Below are 23,413 nucleotides of genomic sequence, written 5' to 3'. Positions count from 1 at the left end.
TATTCGTAGTAACATTTCTTGTTGTTCTCATTCTAAGGTGGAATACTACTCGTCACTGTTTTCTGTTGTGTTTTTAGGCTGGAATCGGGCGAAAAACATGCCGTTTCGATAATCGAATGAGAAACACAAGGCTTTTAGAAAAAATTGTTGTATCCAGGTTTGAGAAAGGTGCTATATTGCAAGCGTGTGTGAATAGTGCAGTTGTAATTTAATAAGAGCAGGGGAGGCTGGCGATTTAATAGGATATTGATTTGTCCGCGACTGCCTTGCTGGCTCCATCGCACACTCGAACCAGGTAGCCATGAACGTCGATATTTTTGGGGCACTGCCTGGTGCAACGTGTCGGCCGTACATATGCCGTGCTCTAATGTGCTTGCAGGCCTGATAAAGCCCAAAATGCAGCCAGCCATTGGCGATATGTGTTAACAATATTAGTCAAATTACGGGTTACAACAATTACATCTATTACGATCATCACGACGGCGACCAAAACGGCAACGACTACAACGATAACGGCGACGGCGGCGACGGCGGCGACGACGACGACGACGACGACGACGACGACGACGACGACGACGACGACGACGACGACGACGACGACGACGACGGCGGCGGCGGCGGCGGCGACGACGACGGCGACGACGGCGACGACGACGGCGGCGACGGCGACGGCGACGGCGACGACGACGACGACGACGATCGTAGAAGTGGTAACGAAGGCAGTGGCAGTGACAACCACTACGATTACGAAGATAGCAAAAACAACTAGAACGATATTCGTGACGGATACGACGAAAAAGATAGTAACGGCAGTAACAGCAAAGACGTCAATTACAAAAAAAAGAAAGTGGTGTTACTACTTCATTGTGGATATTTTACAGAAATTTTCATTACATTAGTTGTGTTCAATGTAATAGTTAAAAAGTTAAATGTATAAACAAAATACCTCAGGCATAATGGATACAACAAACAATGGAGCATCAGGAGGTGCAGTGGCTTGTCCAGTATGCACTCTTTATCTACGTGAGGGTATTAGCTTACAAAGACATTTGGACACTCATCCAAAAGAACAAGTTATTGAAGCTCTTATTAAAGCTAGTAATAATGCCTCACAAGTGCATCAGGCACAATTGTCATCATCAGTACCTCCAGCATCTCCAGCTATGCAATCACCCCAAAATACACCTCAAGTTGCACAGAATACTCATCTATCAGCTCAATCTCCATATCCTATAGGACCTATTTTTGAGTGTCCACCTATTGGTACTGTGATGCCACCTCAGTTTGCTTCATTTAGTTATCAACAGTTTGTAAATAATGGCACTATGATGATACCACAATACGCAATGGCTCCACAAGCTAATCAAATGATGCAAATGCTTTATAATCCATATGGTATGTACCAGCAGCAACAAATACCAACTGTTCAAATGATTTCACCAGTCACAGCCATACCTAATTCAGCTAGAGTCAGGCCAGTAATGACTATGGCTGGTGAAACAAATGGTAGAACTGCCATTGCTGTACCTGTAAATAATTCCGAGCCAAAACAAATTTTACCTGAGATTTTACCTGAATCAGAACAGGAGTCTGAACAAGTGTTACCAGATATTAATCTTCCAGTTTCTCCTCCATCATTAAATGAAGATAACTCTATGCAGCAAAATGAAAGTGAAACTAGTACAATTCAAATAGATCAAGAAGTAGAAGAATCCCATAATTCAAGTACTTCAGAGCAACATACTGTGCAAAATGAATATGATAACATTCCAAGATCAGTGACAATTACTTGTAATGTCAATGATACTACAGATGATAAAGTTGAGAGTGTATTGCCAGATATAGATGATGGAGAATCATCATGTGTTGTTACTACAGATGTACAATGTAAATCTCTTCATTATGAAGCATCAGAAATACAAGGATATGTACACAGATATGAAGATGATGATGATAACAATAAAATTATTACGCCTGAAGTATCATCAATGATAACTGAAAATGAGATTGAAAAAGCAACTAATGAAAAAGTTCCTCACAGAGAAGAAATAAATGAAAATGAAGGTACCTCTGCAGAAATGCCCTTAGAAGATACAGTAAAGGCACCAGCTCAGCGTGAAGTAGAACAATTAGAACGTCTTTTAATCACTATTATGGAAAATGAGTTTAATAATACACCACAAAAAGAATCTAATTCTGAAGATGATAAAAAGAATGAAGGTACAAAGAAAAGTCTTTCTCCTAAAAGAGCAGAAAGTGTAATTCATGAAACAATCAGTAATAATTCCATTGAGCATGAACATAGTTGTGAATCTGATATAAAAATAAAACTTAGTGAAAGTTCAGAAATTGATATAGATAATGATGAAAATAAAAGTTCTTGTCTTTCATACCATTATAAAAATAGTTTATCTGCACCTGCATCACCAATTGTACGAAAAAGACCTCATAGAACTTACTCAGTTCGTTCAGAATTTAGTTCAAATGAAAATCTTAATTTTTATCCAAATAGTTTTGATGCAAATACATTGCAAGATGAAGAAGATGATGAAGATGAAAAAAATGAAGCAGAAGATAATTTTGATGAAGCAGATATGGAAATAGAAGAAATACCTAGCCCTCATACTCCTTTCATTAAGTATGGTGAAAATGGAGATAATGTTAGATCACATACTCCATTATCTGCAAGTAGTGGTATATCTGTATTAAGAGTTCGAAAGGATCTTAGTAAACCATGTTCACCTGCATCAGTGCATTCATTTTGTCATATGGATACTAATGGTTTAAGTAATGATGAAGATAGTAATGGAGCAATGGATGAATCACCAGAAAAGGATCCTATTGATTGTTCTCAGGTTGAACAAGATGTAAAAACTGATCATTTGGAACTTTCTATATGTGAAAATGAGAAAAAAATGGAAGGAAATTCTGCATATCAATCTGGAATTACTGAACATATAAGTTCATTTTCTACAATTCATTCACAACATTCTCAGCAATCAATATCAATGGTGGATTCATATAATATGCCAAATAAAAGTAATCATATAAATTTATCAGAATCTAATGATGTTGCAAGTAGTTCTGATTCAAAAAATTTTCATTCATCTAAATCAATTATACAAAAGCAATCAATGGAACTTCTTAGTTTAAACGAAGATGCCCATGCAGGTCCAATGAATGTATTTGAATTTGATGGGCTTCAAATCTTAGTTCCTAGTACATTCATAAGTGATTCTTCACAAAAAGCAGTTAGTGGAACTAGCCAACAATCTATGGCAAGTAGTGAAGGTGGAGTAGGTGTAGACGAAGAAGTTAAAAGTATTAATATGAGAGCTGATGAAACTATGCCACCTAGAGGTGAACTATCAGAACAAGAAAGCAATGGATGTACAGAACAATCTGCTTGGCAGGTATGTATAGACATATTATTGATATTTATAATAAAAATTAAAAAAAAATTTTGTAGTACATAAATTGAAAGCATTATTTTCTATTATTATTATATTATTTATAATAATAATAATAATAATAATAAATATTATTAGATATATTAGATATTTTTAAAAATTTTTTAAATTGTTATATTTTTTAAAAATATTACATTTATATTAAATAAATTTGTTTTATGCATTTAGTTGTATGCTGGTCAAGAATCATCACGAATGTCAACCTCTTATGATTTAATGGCACGTGAAAGTTGGGAAGAATCTGATGGATCAGATAATGAAGTTGCAGGCCCCCTATTAGATAGCAGATCTTTAGCTACACATTTTACATCAAGTTTATTTTTAGATCGAGATAGGAAAACTCCTACAAAAAGAATGTTTAAATGTTATCATTGTCCTGAAGTATTTGATTGCCCTAAAGAACGCCGGGTACACAGTACTACCGCGCACAAAGAAGCTGGACCGAGTAGTAGTAGAGAGTCTACAGATCAACCTGAAGTAAAAGATATTAAGTTATTGGATGGTCGTATGAATGCATTTGAAGATATTTTTGTACCAGGTTTACATGTTCAACAAGTTTATCATCAACAACCAATGTTACATCAACTTCAACCACCACAATCATCTGATGTAATTACAAAAGTAGAATCTGATCAAAAAGTTGAAACACTTGTAATACCATCAAATATTGAAGTGATTTGCACAGTTTGCAATCAACGATTTAGTAGTGAAAAATCATTACAACTACATCATAGAAGAGTACATGTTACAGAACCAACAAAGCGAATCCGTGAGAGCACTAAGTGCCAGATATGTCATGAAGAATTTCCTTCAGTTTTGTTATTTAATGCTCATTTAAAAATACACCCATTAGAATGTAGCCAATGTGGAAAGTATTTTTATAGGAAACAAAATTTCAAATTACACATGAAACGACATTTAGGAATTAAACCATTTCCATGTACTGTTTGTGACAAAGCATTTTTAACAAAACAAAAATTAGATGAACATACTAATGGTCATACTGGAAATGCACCAGTTAAATGTAATCTTTGCAATGAAACGTTTCGTAGATATTCAAATTTGACACAGCACAAAAATAGACATCATTTGAATATAAAGAAAAAATTAAAAGATTACATATGTCATTGTGGTGAGGTTTTTCATACAAAAAAAAAGTTAGCTTGGCATAAAGAAACACATGATGAAAAACCTAAAGCATGTACATATTGTAATGAAAGATTCATTCACATGGCCAGCCTGACTAGACATATGCGTCGAGCTCATAATAAAAGATTCGTTCCAGATGCTCAAAGAGAGAACGAAAATGTTGAATGTCCCGTATGTAAGTGTATTTATTTGCGATCTTCCTTAGCAGTGCATATGCGAGTTCATAATGGTGAAAGACCTTATGAATGTCAAGTTTGCTCTAAAACATTTAGTACTAAGTGGAACTTACAATTGCACAAATGGACTCACGCTGCCCGTAGCACCAAACCTTTTAAGTGTAATCAGTGTAGTGGTGCATTTTACCGACACAGTGATTATACTGCTCATATGAATTCTCACAGAAATGTGCGTCCTTATACTTGTAATTATTGTGGAGCGCAGTTCATACGAAAATATAATTGTTTAAGGCACGTAAAAGAACATGAAGAAAATAAAGCATATACATGCGATGTTTGCAACAAAACTTTTCATAGATCATATTATCTAAAAGAACATTTGCGAGTACATTCAGGTGCCAGACCATATACATGTCATATATGTGGAAAATCTAGTGGTACAAAATCCAATCATAATAAACATGTAAGAATTCATCATGCACGAGAACCTGTAAATACTGAAAATTAAAGAACGAACGAGATTTACTAAGTATCAATATTTTTAAAAATATTATTTTCCAATACTTTATCTTAATCTTTTACTTCTAATCTCTTTATGTATTTAAATTTTATTCTTCATTTGAAAAATGAAGAAAATATTAATTCAGCACAAAGTGATGAAATAAATATAATTTCTATATATTGTATTTCTTAATTTTTTTAAAATCTCGTTCGTTTCTTTTCTTATTATTATTTCTTAGATATTTTAATATAGACATTTTAAACTTGGATTACAACTACTAGTGTTACTAGTATTCTATTAGATATAAAAGTTTAATTTGTCTTATTTAAAAAAAAAAAAACGATTTTACATTGAATTGTGCATTGTGCATTGTATGTTGCACTTCGTAAATTTTCGTCATATAGTCTGCTAAATACACTGACTGGAGACTGTAACTACTTAAGATAATAAGAAATTTTTAACAAATATTAACTGGTACATGTCTGAAGATTTGAATAACTCCCATAGAGGAAGATTATACGATGAAATGCTTTTTGCCAACTTACAGTAATTAACTATTAGATAATAATAACTAACTGATCAATATTATGAAATCATTAAGCACTTTTATGTGTTGATTGTTGTACGAAATTTTTTTACAATAACTATTTTACACAAAACATGTATATTGCGATTTTATGTACTGGCATTAAATGTGAGAAGGAACTGAAGGGCCAATATTTATTTGCGTTCAATTTATAACGCATAAGGCCTTATAAATAATTAGTGTTATTAATTATCACAAGGTAGTTACGGATCTTAATTATTATTCTTTTATATTTATATATTTTGCAAAATATACAATAATTTTTATTGCTAATTCTAATTCCAAGACTGATCGATGTTGGTTCCTCATATTGCTCTCCAATTAATTAAGTATAATATAGTGAAACTATAATCTTAAAAGATAAGCAAAATCGTATGAAGGATTATTTGAAATTTTTGATATAGTGATACTGTAACAAATGTATTAATAGTTAATTGTTTTATATTTTAATATTTGGCAGATCATGTATCATTTAATTTCTAGAGAGCAGTATGAATGAAGGAGCTAAGAAATGAAGAATCTATTAAATATAATGAAATTATATTGTACTATATGATACAAATTTTGTTATGAAACTAAGTTTTCATAGATCGTTGCCGTAATTTAAATTTCAAAAGAATTGCATGAAATGTTTTTAATATAACCATATTGTTTCTATATTATACTTTGAGTTACTATTTTTTACTTGTTAATAATTATTTAACAAATTATCTTCTAGAATTCATGATTTTATTTCTCTTCTGAAATCGAAGAGAAACCATGTTTCGTTAAATATAATAATATAGTTAAATATAATAATTTTTCAATATCGTCGATCAAATAGTAAAACTTATTTGCATGTATGACCAACATCGACGTCCAAATGTGCAATCATTTAGTTAAACATATGCATTCTAATTGAATGTAATTGTAGATAATGTAAATATGTATATCGGTTTTATTTTATAACTGAGCCAACAATGTGTTGGGAATTAATAATTGTCTAAAAGCGATTCGTACTCTTATGAAAATAAAAATAGGATAATTATTATCATAAAAAGAAACTATAAATCAGCAACATGTGTAAACCTTAATAAAAATTATGTATTGAGGTACTTTTTTAAATAAGTTTTTCTTTGTATTTTTATTACACACAAGTACCGTATTTTTACCAGTATTTGCCTCTTATTTATAAATGAAAAATGTAAAAAAAAAATGATAAAGCAAGGAAAAATATGTAAAAATGTGACATATAATTACAAATTTGGCAAAAATAATTATGAATTAAAGAGAAAATGTATAATTTTCTTTTATAAAGTAGGTAAATGAAAGTAAAGCTAATTTTAAGTAAGTGATATTTATTAAAATATAAGTAATACACACATTTATTTAAATATACATACATATATGTATGTATTATGCAATTATTTGATTAATAGTTTATAAGTTAATGGAAATCATTATTGTTTATTAAAATATTTAGAAAATATTTAACAAATTTTACCAAAATGTATCTTCAAATATAATTTTTTATTATATAATTTTATTAATTTAAAAATTGAAAAAATATTGCACATAAAACGTCTTTAAATAGACATGTTTATTATGAGATTCAATATATTTTATTTATATGATATATATATATATATATTTATCATATTTTAACGAATTTCTAAAAAAATAGAAAATTTTGAAAAAATTTTGAAATTCAATTTTAAAACAATCTATTGAATATTGATTTTAATTATTACTTTAATTGTTATACATACACACACACACACACATGCACACAACACACTCAAATTAATAAATTAAATCTAATAATTCCTATTTAATTTAAAATATTATAGCAACATAGCAAGAAATAATAAATATAAATTGATAAATTTTTTTTATTTTTAATGCAAACTAAATATAAAGCTTCCATTTAAGATATAGCAAATGAATTATATATATATATATATATATATATATATATATATATATATAATATTAATTTAAAATAAAATAATATTAATTTTAAAATATAATTTAATTAATTTTACTCTAAAAAAATTAAATATCAAAATTTATTTGGAAATTACAAAGGTTAGTATTTTATAACATTAATTATTACTTTTATAGATTTATATACTAAAGCTCTTATTTAAAATCAGTAAAAAAAAAAATCAGTAATTTATTTTAACATAATTAAAAAGATACAAAGTCAATTTTTAATTTCGAAGTATGATTCAAAATTAAATTTTTTATAGAAAATGTCAGTAAATTATATTAACGTTTTTTACGAGATTTAGAAAGTCGAGTATTCTTCTTAACAGAATTGGAAGTTTCTGGAATTACTATACGACCTGAAGCGATTTCTTCTCTTAATTCAGAATTTTCTACTTTGTTTTGAGCATCAAGATAAAACATTAAATCTTGTACTTGTTCCTTTAAATTTGTTACTTCTGTTTGTTTTGTCTTTTGATATTCAGTCATTTCATTTTGCAGAATTTTATATTTATCTTGCCAAGAGGCTTGATTTAACTCTAATGCTTTTCTTAATTCTTTTTCTTCAGTTAGTTCTGCTTGTACTTGTATCAATTTATTACTAACTTGTTGTAGTCGTTTATCTACATTTTGCTTTTCTCGGCTTAATATTGCTAATTGTTCCTAAAATATGTAATAAAATGGATTTCTTCTTCAAGAGATAAATGTTAAAGAAAGCTTACCTTAACTTTGGCATTTTCTTCTGATACTTGACTTAATTTTTCTCTGAGTTCTGTAGTTTGTAACACAGAATGTTGTTCTAATCGTGCTAATCTATCCTCAAAATATTGTCTTTGAGTTTCTAATTGCGATGTTAAAAGATACGTGAATTCCAACTGTACAGAATCTACTTTTTCTTCCATTGCAGCACCTTCAGCTTTAGTTGCTGTAGGACCACCTTCAACCATTTTTCCATCTTTATTTTGTAATAATCGATGAACGAAGTTATCTCCTACATAATCCCAAACTCTATTATTTCCTAATTGCATAGCATAACAATGATGTGTCTCACGATAATGTTGAAAAGCATGTCCTTGATGATATCGTGAACAACCTATATGTCCACATATAAGACAGATCCATAGAGCATCATTACTTTCTCCAGTATCTAAAAAAATATTTATATAATTTATAACTTTTATAATTTCATTCTTTTTCTTTTTTTAACTAGAAAATATTTATTGTTTACATACTGCATTCCATGCAGTAACTATCTGCAAATGATTCTGGTGTTTGAGCATATCTACAAACTGGACAAGAAGTATCTCCCCATTTAGCTAGACAACTTGCATGAAATGTATGATTACATAAAATTGTCAAAATACCATCAACACTTTCATCCATTCTCTCTAAACAAACTGGACAAAGTGGTAATTCTGTATGTCCAGATAAAGGCATAGCATTATATGTTACTTCTACACTGTACACAAACACCATGTGACAAATGACATCTGGTTCAAAAGAATTATATGGAGTACCATTAAAAGAACCATAAAATTCTGTTGCTGCATTCTAAAATATGAAAAATTTAATGTATATAATATTGTATATAATCAATATATAAAAAATATTTAATTTATTATATATGTAACTACAGCAGATTTAAAGGTAATCAATGCCATATATTGATTAGGACTGCCATCTCTAAGTATCCTAAAATGTCGAACATCTTGATGGCAAGGAGCTGTAAATCTTAAAAGATCATGACATGTCATTGTAGCTGGAACTGAGAGAATGCAGATAGTTTGGGTACGTTCTGCTGCATGGTGTATATCAGTTAATTTGCTGAAAATATAATTAAATATTGTTGCAAACATATTTAATTATAATCCATTATTTAACAACTATTATTTAATAACTACAAAGTACATAAGTAATATTTATAAAATAGTGTTTACTTTTCCTTATATAAATGTATAATTCCTTTGGTTACTTCAACAAATGGATTTCCAGAGATAAAATTAATTTGATCACAGGCACAAGCACTTGCACCAGCTATCTCTGTATCATCATAAGTATTTTCTTCAGAATTAGCTCTAGAAGTAGAGCTAGATTTACTAGTTCCTTGAGAAGGAAGTACTGAATCTTGTTTTTCTGTAAGGTTTGTGCAATTTTCCATATTTATTTTGGTTGGTTCTCTGCGACCCCTCATCTTAGCAGCCATTATGCCTGGATTACGAAATCCACTGTGAATTAATCATGATACAAACAAGGTATGATCTTCTTTGTACTTTTAATGATTATTTTTTTTAATAATCTTCATATATTAATTCATTATATTTGAAATTATTTTTTGAATTTTAAATAAAAGTTTACAAAAATTTTAAATATTTATTATATCTACTATATTTATGATACTTTTATGAAAAAGAAAATATATAAAATATACAAAAAAAATTATATAAATTTAAAAATGATATTATGCAAGTTATTTAATTATATATAATTAAAAAGATAAGAATGTTTTTTCTAAAAAATTTTATTTATTTGTATGTATTTTCTTACGAACAAGAATCTTAGTTTCAAAATTATATAAATTTTACAGAAAAAGTTAATAATATAAACATAACATTGTTATGACAAATAACATAACCTTAAAAAGATTTGTAAACAAAAAGATTAATCGAAGTAATTCATTATAAAAACAAGTAGAATATAAGTTAACAATAACAGTTGAAAGTTACTAGTTTAATATACAAATATGTAAATATTTACCATTTGATTCTTCAGAATCTTCATCAACAACCTCGACGCGAATAACGCAGAGAGATACCGAAATAGGAAAAGAACTCATTCCATAAAATAATACCTATCGTGCATTATTACAAACAAATTTATCATTGTGTTCACTGCTTTTAAGTACGTGTTAACCCTTTAAACAACCCCCATAATTAACTGACAACGATCTTACAAGTGTCACACAGTCACACTGTTTCTGATTAATAGATTAAATATACCATTCATTCATTTTTTATTTAATTGTCACAAAATTATTATAAATTGATTATATTATTTCTGTTTATGCGATTTATGAATATTATGAAAAATAAAAAAATCACAATTTGTTATGTATTTTCTCCTTTTTTGCTTATCATTCACCAATCAGATACGATACAAACTAATCTTTTAAATGGTAACTTCCACCTTGAAAAAGTATGAATTACGCCACCTGATGTTTATTATTATTACTAAATAAAATTAATATTTTTTTATTATCTATTATGAATGTTAAAATCAATAACTAATTATTTATTATCATTTATTTCATAAAAAAAATATAATGCAACATTGTTTAAGAAGCGCCAAAAATTTTATTAAAATATTACCAAATTTTCTAAATATTTTATAATCAATATTAATAACATATATTAAATATACAAGATAATGCGAAATGGCATTATTTTTTTTTTAAAGCTTTAAAATTTTTTGGCATATATTTAAAAAAAAATTTCGAATAACATTATTAATGTCAAAATTATTAGTAATATATAGTGTCAAAAATATTAAACTAATATTTTGAATAGAAAAATATTGATAACATATGTTGTTTTAGTGCAAATTTTGTATACAATTCTGTAGAAAATATAAAATATTAGACCATGAATTTCAAAGAAGCATATATTATACTTATATTTTCGTTTTCAAATTCCGAAATATAGCAGTATTATATAAATAGTAAAAACTCAAGTAGATAACTTTGAAAGCTTCTCTAAGTCGCTATATAATTTTTAAAAAAAGAAAAAAAACAAATCTATAATAATGTTTAGAAATTCTAATAAAAATTTATTTTTATTGTTACTTTTCTATTTAATCTTTTACAAATATTTAAAAAATAACATATATTATTTATTTGATCCCATGTTTAATTTTGTATAAATAAAATTGAATATGATATCATTTATCGAATATTTTATAAAAAAAAATTAAATACGACTTAAACAGTTTTCAAAAGTTACCCCATAAGTATAAATTGAGTTTTTTCGATTTTACATATGTTTTTCTTATTCTCTTACTCTTTTTCTTGTTTTTATTTATTTTACTTTCGCAGTCACAACCTAAAATTATATAGGCATCGAAAAGAAAATATAAACATATTGAATCATTCATTATTTATCGAAATTATTTTAAAATATTGTATATATAAAAGAAAATTTTTATGAAAGAATGAAGCGTAAATTAACTTGCAGTTCATAAAACATTTTTTTTTGTCTACAAATATATATATATTATATTTTCGTATTTAAATAATGAAGCATTGTGTGTACCGGTGTGTATTTATATATATTTAATTAATATAACAGCGATATGTTATTATCGAGCAAAACTTTGAAAATAATAAGTTTATAAAAAATATTCTGTAAATTTTTAACATTATCATATCTGTACTCTTTCGAACTAATCAAAATAAAAATGATCTAATCAAAATTATGAATTTTCAATCTTTAATATTATGAAATTTCAATCATTAGTATATATTTCGAATTATTTAAATTTTTTTTATATTCTTATTCTAACAACATGCAGAACTTAATTAAATTAGCAAAACGAATATTTTTTATCATTTCTACTATCGTTTCAGATAAGCTTTAACGATTCAATTATTCAAAGGAGTACAGATTACACTAAGAAAGTGATTTTAACAATTTTAGTTGAACGATTTTCAAAAGTAATTAAACTCACTTTCTGTGATTGAATAACGCTAAAAAGTCGAATATGAAACGAGCGCTTTTTATATTCTTTAACTGCGCATATTACGTGTATTTTCTAAAATTTTTTTTTTCTTTTTCTTTTTTGTAAATCTATGATAAAATTGAATCGATTCTAGAAAAATAAATATTTCTATAATATGAATCGAGAAAAATATGCTTCGATGATATAGGAGGGATGATCGGAAATTCGCTTGCTTTTCTCTCACTTATGTGAATCGTACGTCAGTGCACGAAAGAATAACAACTTGTCTATCTAATGTACGACATAGTCGCATAATAATCACCATTGCCAACAAGTTATAAAATTTTCTGAAATCCTTTTGCAACAACGTATGCAAAGTATATGTGCATACAAAGTGTATGATATAATTTTATGCACATAAAAACGTTCAAGAAAATAAAGCCCTTCTAAAATATTATGTGTCGTTTTTATTTTTATTTTTATTTGTATCTTTAAAAAAATATTTACAGTGCGTTTTAAATCGAGTGTGCGTCGAATACATGCATGTGCAAAAAAATAATAAAGAATTAAAGAAATAGAAATTCTTTTTCCTCTTTTCCAACATAATCATATTTAGAAGAAAATTATTTTCTTCTCTTGTATTGTGCATAAAAATATATTCATCGATACATTTTAAATATATATGTGTATGCGCAAATATGTATATGCATTCCTTTAGATTAATAATTTGCGCTAAACAGCGTATTTTTGCTACAAATCCAATAACTATAATGGACGGTTGCGAACAAACTCAATGGAACAATTCGAGGAACACCGGTTCGTGTTCTTGCTTTTCTCATTATTTTGTTCCAATAGTAGAGATATTTTTATAACTCATTCTTTTTTTTTTCTTTTTCAAAACGCGACCGCTTATAATTTTTTCGTGAATTGCATCTCTGATGAGATATCCTAAAATTTTGAATGTAAACATCAAACACTGCAATCAAGCTCTGACGAACGATGGAGGGGAATGATATTTAATGATTCAAAGCGGTTTATCGCGTTTAATTTGAAAAATGTATTACCAAAATACGCTAGTATTGTTAATTGACAGCTAAATAAATTAAAAGAAATACAGATATTAAATGTAACAATCGATCAACATGAATTTATTGATAGATAAGATTATTCGCGTAAAAAATGCAAGAATTAAATGCATTTTTCCTGTACGCAACGATTTTCTGTATTTCTAATAGCGAATTCTACATTTTTTATAATCGGATACCGATACTGTTTAAAAAGTAATTGAGATATTTCTACAAGTAAACATTTTCTTTTACAAGTTTTAAACGAGGAATTCGATTATTTCGATAAATTTAGTACTCTTTATAGCTTTATTATAATTCCGTCATTCGTCATAAACAGTAACTTTCAGTAACTTTTTTATACGTTTTAAAAAAATGTTAATTAATAAGAATTCTAGAATTGTAAGATTGTCGATGATTGCTATCACGCGCATTTGAAATCATTATCGCATTGGTTGAAATTTATCACAATGTTAAAATATACAATATAAGATTTTTCGTGCGAATAAACGCATTTTGAAATAAGTGCTACTATTTTTCATATCAGATTTCGATTTTATATGTTCGCTTTAAGCGAAAAAAAATATTTTGTGCGGTTTTGCGGTTAACATTTAATTTTTCATATGACTTTACGAACATTTTGCTATATTAACTGATATAGCTTTTTCTTGCTAATCTTTTATACAATCAATGAACAAGCATCCTCGAACTTTCGAGTATAAATTATTTATAAGACTCCTCGTTAGAGCCTCTTCGTTATCGACCAGCTTATACGTAGAAATGACTTCATTTCATACGTTTCATATTTATAATTTGATATATTTCTATTTTATTCAAAGTATTTTTGTTTTTTATAGTGGTGCAGCTTGTTGAAAGCGCTTCGCTTTGAAAGACTGTTTTAGAAGAACGATCGAACATCATTTCGGTAAAAACTTAACAATTTGTTTCGTTATCGAAAATTTTTTTAACTTATTCTCAACATTATTCTCGATGTTTTCTTTTTTATTACGTAAGACAATCATAATGAAATATCAACTAATAAACTAGAACATGCTAATACGTTAGCATATATACTGTCAGACATTAGTAATAATCATAAATAATAATAATGTCGCTTAGTAAATTGACGTCGAGATTACTCGGGCAAAGTCGAAAACGAAACAACGTTCCGCAAGTGCTACGTCGTTGTTGAAGGATTTTCTGGTGAAATTGGCAAAGGAGGTGTTTGTCTAGTAGAGGCTCGTCTTGGCCAACGTTGCGGAGAAACCGGTGGTGTTGGCCTCGGAGTATTCGGCGCAGATCCAGCCGCCAATCTCCAATTACTAGTGGATATGCCTGATCTACCTACCGATGTTAGACTTGTGCTACTACTACTGCAAGCCACTGCAGCGGATAAATCCACTCTCGATACCGCTCTGAAAATATAATATGAATTAAACATCTATCATTTATAATATCTTATATGTATAAAAAATAAAAATAAAAAATATGTAAAATAAAAAATGTAAAATAATTATAGAATTATAGAATTTCGTTAACATTCATGAATTCACAACATTTACTTTATTTATAAATATTTTTATTTTGATTATCTGAAAATATTAATATATTATAATATATTATAATTATATTAAATAATAAGCATAATAAATTTATTTAAAATTTACCTGGAAGGAGGCGCAGATCCGCCAGTATAATAATGCAAACCAGCAGGACCACTTCTTGGTCTTGATGCTGAGAGAACACTAGCTGATCTATGCATAGCAGGTGAAGGTGGTGCAGATGGTAGCATTCTTGGCGTTTGCGGCGGAGTTCTTCCAGTATTCAAGCTGCTGGTACTACCCGCGGATGGTTTTCTTCTTGGACTCCTATAAAAAGATTAAACATAATAATTTATTGATTTCTTTAATGTTTTTTTTAAAAAATGAATTATGATAATTTGCATTATCCGTTTATAAATTTATAATTTGGATATATCATTGATACAAAAACTTAACAAACCTTTTGGAAGGTTGCCTACATAATCCAGTTGGACAAGGACGGCCCATGGCACATTTTCCTTCACACACTTCTCGTGCCAATGCCATGGTTTCGTAATTTCTTAAAGTAGTGCGGCATACTTCTGCATCGGATTCCGCAAGCGCTAAACTAGGGAATCGTTCCTTCAACCTACGTCGTTCCTATATTAATCGAAAAAATGTCCAAATTAATTTTTTTAATTATTAATATTAAATAATTATTAATTATTTAACTTATTTCTTTTTTTATTATTAAACAAATATCAAAGAACTATTTTATAATGTAATATCTTCATTTATAAAATTCTTTGTCAAAAATTCTTTTCTTTTTACTACTTAGAAAATCGTTTATATTTTAATTATATTGAAGAAAAAGAAACAATATAAATATATAAGTAAAGGAAAGATTTCTAAAGTAAAGGAGATATAGGACTCTTTTTAATTTGAATACCTCATGTAATCGACTGGATTCGAAATCTTTCAGCTGTTGCTGAAAACCGACGTTTGGATTGGCAATGGAACGACCTACTCTGACAACTTTAAGTGCCTCTTTCCATGAAAGATTGGTAGTACTCATAATATAGGCCACTGCTACTGTGACGCTTCTTGACATACCGGCTAAGCTGAAATCGAATATAATAATCATTCGATGAATATTTTTATAATAATTTGTTAAGTATCATTAAAAAAAATGTATTATTCATTTTTATATTTTTTCTTTCTTTTTTTAAGATTTAACAGTATTTAATATTAAAGTTTAGTTACGCACCAATGTATTAGAACATTTCCACCACGTAGGCGGGCAGCGTGAATAAAATCATTACACAAGGAGAAATATTGAGATAGATTCTGATCGGGACTATCTGCCGCCAATATGCATAAATAATGTTTATCCTACAAATAATTTATCGAACTAATTTCGATTAAATTCATCAAAGTTCATTGAGTTAAACAATTTATTCTCATATACAATTATACTCACAGAATGTAATCTGCGAGCCGTGTCATGAATCGCCAAAATATGTGTTATTTCGAATCGTTCCAATTGATCTGCGTCTTTACTATCATGATAATTCCCGATATAAAGACCAGGAAGAACCTATACATACGAACATACACACAACATATATAAGTTTCGTGAAACTCAAGCATAATTCTTTCTTTAGTCATGTGATAATCGTTTAAATCTTGATATGAATTTATTATCATTAAATTCATAAAATAGAATCATTAAATTCAATAAATATTAATTCAATATTAACTCAATTCAATAGATTCTAAACTCATGCGAGTATAAATATCTAATATAAGTTTATTTTCCATTCAACATTGAATTAATATTTCTTCTATTACAATTAACATAGAAAAAGAAAAAGAGAGAGAGAGAGAGTTAAGCGACCAAAATACATAAACGAGATATCGTTAGGAAAAAAAGTCGATAGAGCAGCTTTTCGATGCAAGTGCTCCATTGTTAATCATTCATCTTTGTAGATGATCACTCGAATGTGTATAGCCAGGTGAGAATCGCGATAATCGTTTAATCGATTCTGCATTCTTAAGTGAGGTGTTGAACGCGAGAACAAAGGTACAGGCTCTTAACTTTTCATTGAGACCATCGATTGAAATCTTGGCATACATTCTCGAGTGATATTATGTATTATATGATGCCTTTTGACAATAGATATTATAGATAATTCTTAATTCTGGATAAATTTCAAAAATTATAGATGAGGCTAATTAAAATAATTCACTAATATGATTTTTATATTTTTATCCTTTTTTCATTTTAATAAAATTACTATTCAAAATATAAAATAAACGTTTATTGAATTTTCAGAATTTAAGATAGATAAATTTAGAGAAGCAATCACAAGTTTTACAATATACACAATATACAATTTACAATATACAATATATATGTAAATCAACAAAATAAAATATAAAAATACATCATTGATATTTCTCGATAGAGGTTAAGTCATATAATAAGCAAACATCTTCGAACAATTAACATAATTATGATTTGTTAAATTATTCTTGCACATTACAATATTTTGTTGTTCAATTTTAATCATATTTATTTCAATTTTAATCATATTAAAAATCATTTTGTTGTTCGTTTTTAATTCGATATATAAATAATGACAATGACAGAAAATTTCATTAAAATGATATTAAAATATCTGTGAAATTGTTTCTTACCTTGTTCATGCCAAAGCTTCTTACCTTGTTCATGCCATTCCCCATGGTGCAAATTTATGTTATTGCGTACGAAATTCTCTCGAGGCACAGAGAATTCACAATAAGAAAGAAATTATCAGTTTAATCGGTCGATACACTTGGGACGATTCGACGATCTTTTCTTATCTTTCGTCTCTCGAACTCGATCCTCGATGATCTTATTGTTGGACAACAATTTCCTTTGTGGCTGCCGTCGCATCCCTCCTTCAGCATCATCGTTGAAGATAGATTCTCAAAACTATGTTACGAATTCTGATTGACTTGATTACGTCGCTTAATTGAAACCTTCGAAGTTGCCAAACATGATATTCATAATGCGTGTATATATATATATATATTCGCGCCAACATATTTTTTTTTATAATATTTTTTTTTTATTAAAACGCAATCAGATCTGAATTCTAATTTCTTTGTGTTATTACATTTTTATTATTTCATTCTTTTATTATATTTTAACAAACCATTTTTGTCTTTAATTTTTATTTAGCAATATTCCAAATTATATATAGGTTATACAAAATTATATTTTCAAAATTTTTTATATGAATATGATAAAATATTGTTACATAAGCATTATTCTATACATTATTTTTTATTTATATTTATCTTATATTATTATATTATTTATATATTATTTATATAAAAAAATATAAAAAAGAAATAAAAAAAAAGAATAATTTGTATTGTAAATTGTTATATTATAAATCTTATAACCAAAGATTAAACAGATTGTCACAAAATTTCTTTTTTTAATGTGCATTATAATATATGCGTTTATATATATTTCTATTCTTTCCAATGAGATTTATCTATGCAAGCATTTACAGTATATTTATTCCATAAGCTATATCAACGATTCAAACATGCAATTTACAACGATCGTTTCATAGAAATTTTTAATGATAATCGACGGCAAAGTTTTGCATGTTATATTCACGAAAAATAAATGTTAGAAAGTGATATAAATTTATAAGAGAATTGTATCAGAAATACTGAGATTGTTTTTATGCAGAATTAAATGACTGTTCGTATCATTCATATTATAATTTCAATTAATTCAACGATAATAATAAATAATAAAAATAATAAGAACAAGAGAAAATTCATTGCGAGTATTATTAGTAGAGAAACGGTGCAATTTAAAGAAGAGCTTTTGTTTCATTTAGTCAGCCAGATGAAATCTATATTTTCTGTCCGATTTTACTTGACAATTTAAATGTACGATGCATTTGTAGAAAGAAGTTTCTATAGAGAAAATGAAATGCAGCTAACGGGCACAATCGTTATTTTCCCTACGGCAATAAATTAAAAAGTTTTCGCGTTTTTGCTTTTGCCATATTAGTTGGAATATTGCCAAATAGAAAATCAAAGATAGATATTGCGTGTACTGATAGTAGAAGTTAAATTTGATAGAATAATAATTTAAAATAATTTAAATAAAGAGTAAACAAATTAGTAAAAAACGAGAAAAAAAAATAAAATCATTTTTTTTCGTGACTTTTAAATGACAAATACAACTAAATTATACGTAACGTACTGTTTCTATTTTGATTTTTTTGATTCTTTCTTGATTCTTTCTTGATAATATATATATATATTACGAATAAATAACGATAACTATAAATATTCATACAAAATAGATATGAATCACATATATATGATTTTATTATATTTGAAATTAATACTATGAAGAAAAAAATTATTGTTTTATAATCTTTAATCATTACAATCAAATTAGACAACTTTCGTTCATACTTCGATTTTAAAAACAAGTAAAAAACAAATTTTATTTTTCTTATACTAAAAAATCTCGTTCAAAAATAATTATAGTTTTGTATTTTTCGATTCTTTATCTTGAAATTATAAAACCCATGAGAATCGAATCAATTAAAATCCTCGTCGTGTGAAAATTTTGTTTTAAATAATCGTTCTTTATTCATCTTATAAATTGTAGCTTCTATCATTAATTAATATTATATTTATAATAATTTATCATTGAATTAAAGATGATCAAATGAAAAGTAAAACAAAAGCAAAGGAAATAAGAAAGATAAGTATAAAAGATACATTTTAACAAGTGTGAAAATTTTACAATAAACGACTGATTGATCGTAATTCACTCTACCTGTCGACACTTTCACATAAAGGCACCTTTGATTAACACAGCTGTTTACGCGCACACAGAATCATTGAAACAGCAATCTAATAAATAAATGAATTGTGTAACGCACAAGCCCGATATTCGTACTATTTGGTATCCGATTCAATTGGTAAGAGGCTGCGCCATACGAAAACTATTCTGTTGTCTCAGTTGTGAGAAGCGTTACCAGAATCTAGGGGCACTCGCCACTGAGAGGGAGAACGAAAAAAGGTGGGGATAAAGATGCTATAGAGGGGAAAAGTAAGGTGTGTGCACGGAGTAGTAGAACCCGTTGAATAACGGAAGGTCTATCACGGTAAGAGGACGACAAGATATAAGATATAAGGTATAAAAATACAATAGAAAAAAGTCATTTTGGAAATCTGGAATGATCATCTGCTAATTTCTTAGTAAATATTTCATTATTTTGATAAGAACGTTAAAAGATCAATGCTTGTAACTTACAGTAATAAATAACATTAATGTACTTTTATAAATTTAATAAAAATAAAATAGTGTCATTTTAATGATTAATGATTAAATACCAAAAAGTGCAATTACATAAGTCAAATGTTTCTGTAAATAATTTGAGCGCTTGATAAATTGCAAAAATTTTACCCTTCAAAGTTACACACTTAATAATACGGAATAACTAGATTATAGACAAATGTTTATTGATATACAAATGTGTAATAATAATAAGAAAAAAATATTATTAAAAAAAGAGAAAAAAGAAAGACTTATATTCTTGACTGTCGAAAATGACAACTAGCCGATAGACGGCAGTGTGGAGAATAACTGCGGCGCAGCCGCCGCTCGATAAAGCCATCCTCTTATTCTTCTTTTACGTTCTCCTTCTAATATCCTCCTTTTCTATATAATACATGAACTACGACCCTGTTCCATAAACTAAAAATCTGGTCAACTTTATGAATAGCTCAGTATAGTTTTAATTAGGATATAAAAACATAAGGATCTGTATAAATATTAATAATCCTGAATTAGTAGAATTCTTCGTTACTAACCTATGTTAACTACTAACCTACGTTACATAAAAACACATGTATATAAAAACAAATACTTATATATATTTATTGTTGAGATAAATAAGTATTCATTATTCAGTTGATTAATGAAAATTAAATTTGTTAATGATAACATACTTATTTTAAATTTAATATTTTTGTATTTATATTATTTTATAAACAATTTTATATTATTTTATAAACAACATAAATTTTATGAAATTTTTCTTAAATTTAAAAAATATTAAAATTAATTTTAAAATTATTTAAAATTTTCATAATAGAAAAAAATATTATTGTAAATTTAAAGAAATCAAATCAAAAGGATATTTTTGTAGCCTACATTTAGTAGGAAATAGGGCGAAAGAATCTTTTATTTTTTTCTCGCATTTCTTATCCAATGCTATTACAAGCACGGAGATCCACTCTGGTGGTTAAATAAGTACACTTCAAGTCTTTTTTACCATTTTTTGTTATTCTTTTTTTATTTCTCATTTCTTTTTCTAAATAAAAATAAAGCCCTAAAAAGAAAAATAAAAAAAGAAAAATAAGTCCGTAATTATTTAATAATAATAATAAATGAAATAATAATAAATAATAAATGAAATCTAAAAATAATTTGTTACTTCAATTTTGAATATTTTCATATGCGATCAAATTTTTTACAAAACATTTCAATGTTATTTGAATTAAATAATAATTAAAAGTAAAAAATCAATTCATAAAATTATATAACTATTAGATATATTTTTAGAAATTTTTTTTTAGTTTTAAATTTGTTTTAAAAATATATTAATAACATATACAATTTGATAAAATAATTAATTAATACGAAATAAAAAATCTTTTATGAATTTTTTTATTTTCTTAAAACGATAATTGTTTATTTATTTATTTATACATACATATTATTTATACATACATATTAAAATAAAGATATAATATAATAATATAATATTATTTTATTATAATATAATAATTGTTTTTTCAAAATTATTCATTTTTCGATTTTAATGATGCTACAGAATCACTTATAAATGGAGTATAATTAACAAAAAATAAACCCAGAATAATGAGAGATATACCAAACCACCAATTTAACGATGTTTGTTCATTAAAAATTAAGAAACCCGCAAAGGCCTATAAAAAAAATAAAAAATATAAATATTATATAATGTATTTGTTTTTTTTTGTTTTTATATTGTACATATGTATTGATAAAAAAGTTAAGTATATACCGAGCAAACGTAACTAGTGGTGGCGCTGGTTATTGTACACGATAGAGAAGATTTGCTGATATTGAGTGCTTTTACGAAAAAGATACATCCCACAGTGTTGCTTGTTATCATCAATAGTAAAAATATTCCTTTAATTAGCAATTCAAACTGATTAAGAAATAAATAATTAATTTTAAACAAAAATATTAGAAATATTACAATTTATATATATATATATAAAAAAATATAAAAAAATATTGCAAATTTTATATATACATTTCTTATATAAAAAAATTGTAAAAAAAGATGTAATATTACTTACTATGGAATTCATTTCTATATTGCTAGAAAGTTTACCCAATATACTTCCAGTAGTTGCAAAAAATCCACTTATGAGAGCTAAATAAATTTTTCCTTGCTTTTTTTCTTTAATGCAGGAAAGTGATTGACTTTCTCTCGATGACAAAGCATCCATTAAAAATTTACGTTTCATTATAAACATGTCATAGACAAAGTGAAATAATTATCTATAAAAATAAATATGAATTTTATTTTTAGTTTTGAATCACTTTCAACAACACCGATATGAAACTAATACTAGTATTACAAACAAAGTATATTTAAGTACGTATAATATTCTATATGATATTCTATGCTTTGTATGCAATAACTGAGTAATTAATGATCTAGTTTATGGCGGGAATATTCAAATAATTATTAAAAAATAAATTAATATATTTTTCTTTATTAGTTAAATATCTTAAATCTTAGTAGTTTATAGGCCTAAAAAATATTTTAATTGTTTATTTTATGTATAATATTAAATAATAAAAAAATTATAAAGTTAATGAATATAATTATATATATTTTAAAAAGAAAATGCCTTTTATAATTTATAATTTTTGTTTCTATTAGATAAATATATTGTTTATATTCAAAATAAGAAAGATATTAATTAAATATTTACAATATAAATATCAATTGTAAAAGAATCTTTTTTAAATTTTTCAAATAATATATTTATATATAATAAAATAGATAAAAATTTAGATAAATTTGAGTTTCGAGATCTATTTATTCAATATTAATATGTTTGTATTTAAAAAAAAATTAAGATAATGATATTATAAATTAACAATTAATAATA

The 23,413-nt window shown here is 26.8% G+C and overlaps 4 protein-coding genes across 7 annotated transcripts; 1 reads left to right on the top strand and 3 right to left on the bottom strand.

The window, feature by feature from the left end:
• Nucleotides 1–29: 29 nt before the first annotated feature.
• On the top strand, nucleotides 30–6,990 carry LOC108003792 (uncharacterized). The gene is made up of 2 exons (XM_017066303.3): nucleotides 30–3,413; nucleotides 3,639–6,990. Exons 1-2 carry the CDS (start codon nucleotides 930–932, stop codon nucleotides 5,301–5,303), a joined length of 4,149 nt encoding a protein of 1,382 aa, XP_016921792.2. The 5' UTR covers nucleotides 30–929; the 3' UTR covers nucleotides 5,304–6,990.
• Nucleotides 6,991–7,917: 927 nt separating this feature from the next.
• On the bottom strand, nucleotides 7,918–11,185 carry LOC108002006 (BRCA1-associated protein). The gene is made up of 6 exons (XM_017063353.3): nucleotides 10,606–11,185; nucleotides 9,789–10,059; nucleotides 9,486–9,675; nucleotides 9,084–9,402; nucleotides 8,574–8,998; nucleotides 7,918–8,514 (listed from the first exon to the last, which is right to left on the bottom strand). The coding sequence occupies exons 1-6, from the start codon at nucleotides 10,682–10,684 to the stop codon at nucleotides 8,134–8,136; spliced, it is 1,665 nt and encodes a 554-aa protein (XP_016918842.1). The 5' UTR covers nucleotides 10,685–11,185; the 3' UTR covers nucleotides 7,918–8,133.
• A 3,281-nt stretch (nucleotides 11,186–14,466) lies between these two features.
• Nucleotides 14,467–21,181, bottom strand: LOC108002085 (dual specificity protein phosphatase 15). 4 transcript variants are annotated; one of them, XM_028668866.2, is made up of 8 exons: nucleotides 20,010–21,181; nucleotides 17,846–18,169; nucleotides 16,626–16,742; nucleotides 16,413–16,537; nucleotides 16,095–16,266; nucleotides 15,627–15,805; nucleotides 15,293–15,493; nucleotides 14,467–15,040 (listed from the first exon to the last, which is right to left on the bottom strand). In XM_028668866.2, exons 2-8 carry the CDS (start codon nucleotides 17,888–17,890, stop codon nucleotides 14,803–14,805), a joined length of 1,077 nt encoding a protein of 358 aa, XP_028524667.1. In that variant the 5' UTR covers nucleotides 17,891–18,169; nucleotides 20,010–21,181; the 3' UTR covers nucleotides 14,467–14,802. The 4 variants fall into 4 exon arrangements, with proteins under 4 accessions (XP_028524667.1, XP_016919011.1, XP_028524668.1 ...); XM_017063522.3 differs by having other exon boundaries at nucleotides 17,870–18,169; XM_028668867.2 differs by having other exon boundaries at nucleotides 17,846–18,122.
• Nucleotides 21,182–21,903: 722 nt separating this feature from the next.
• Nucleotides 21,904–22,768, bottom strand: LOC108002087 (transmembrane protein 42). The gene is made up of 3 exons (XM_017063528.3): nucleotides 22,589–22,768; nucleotides 22,288–22,434; nucleotides 21,904–22,189 (listed from the first exon to the last, which is right to left on the bottom strand). Exons 1-3 carry the CDS (start codon nucleotides 22,766–22,768, stop codon nucleotides 22,043–22,045), a joined length of 474 nt encoding a protein of 157 aa, XP_016919017.1. The 3' UTR covers nucleotides 21,904–22,042.
• Between the last annotated feature and the right edge of the window lie 645 nt (nucleotides 22,769–23,413).

This window comes from Apis cerana, linkage group LG1, assembly GCF_029169275.1.
Source record: "Apis cerana isolate GH-2021 linkage group LG1, AcerK_1.0, whole genome shotgun sequence".
Lineage (NCBI taxonomy): Eukaryota > Metazoa > Arthropoda > Insecta > Hymenoptera > Apidae > Apis > Apis cerana.
This window is presented reverse-complemented; position numbering and strand designations above follow the sequence as displayed.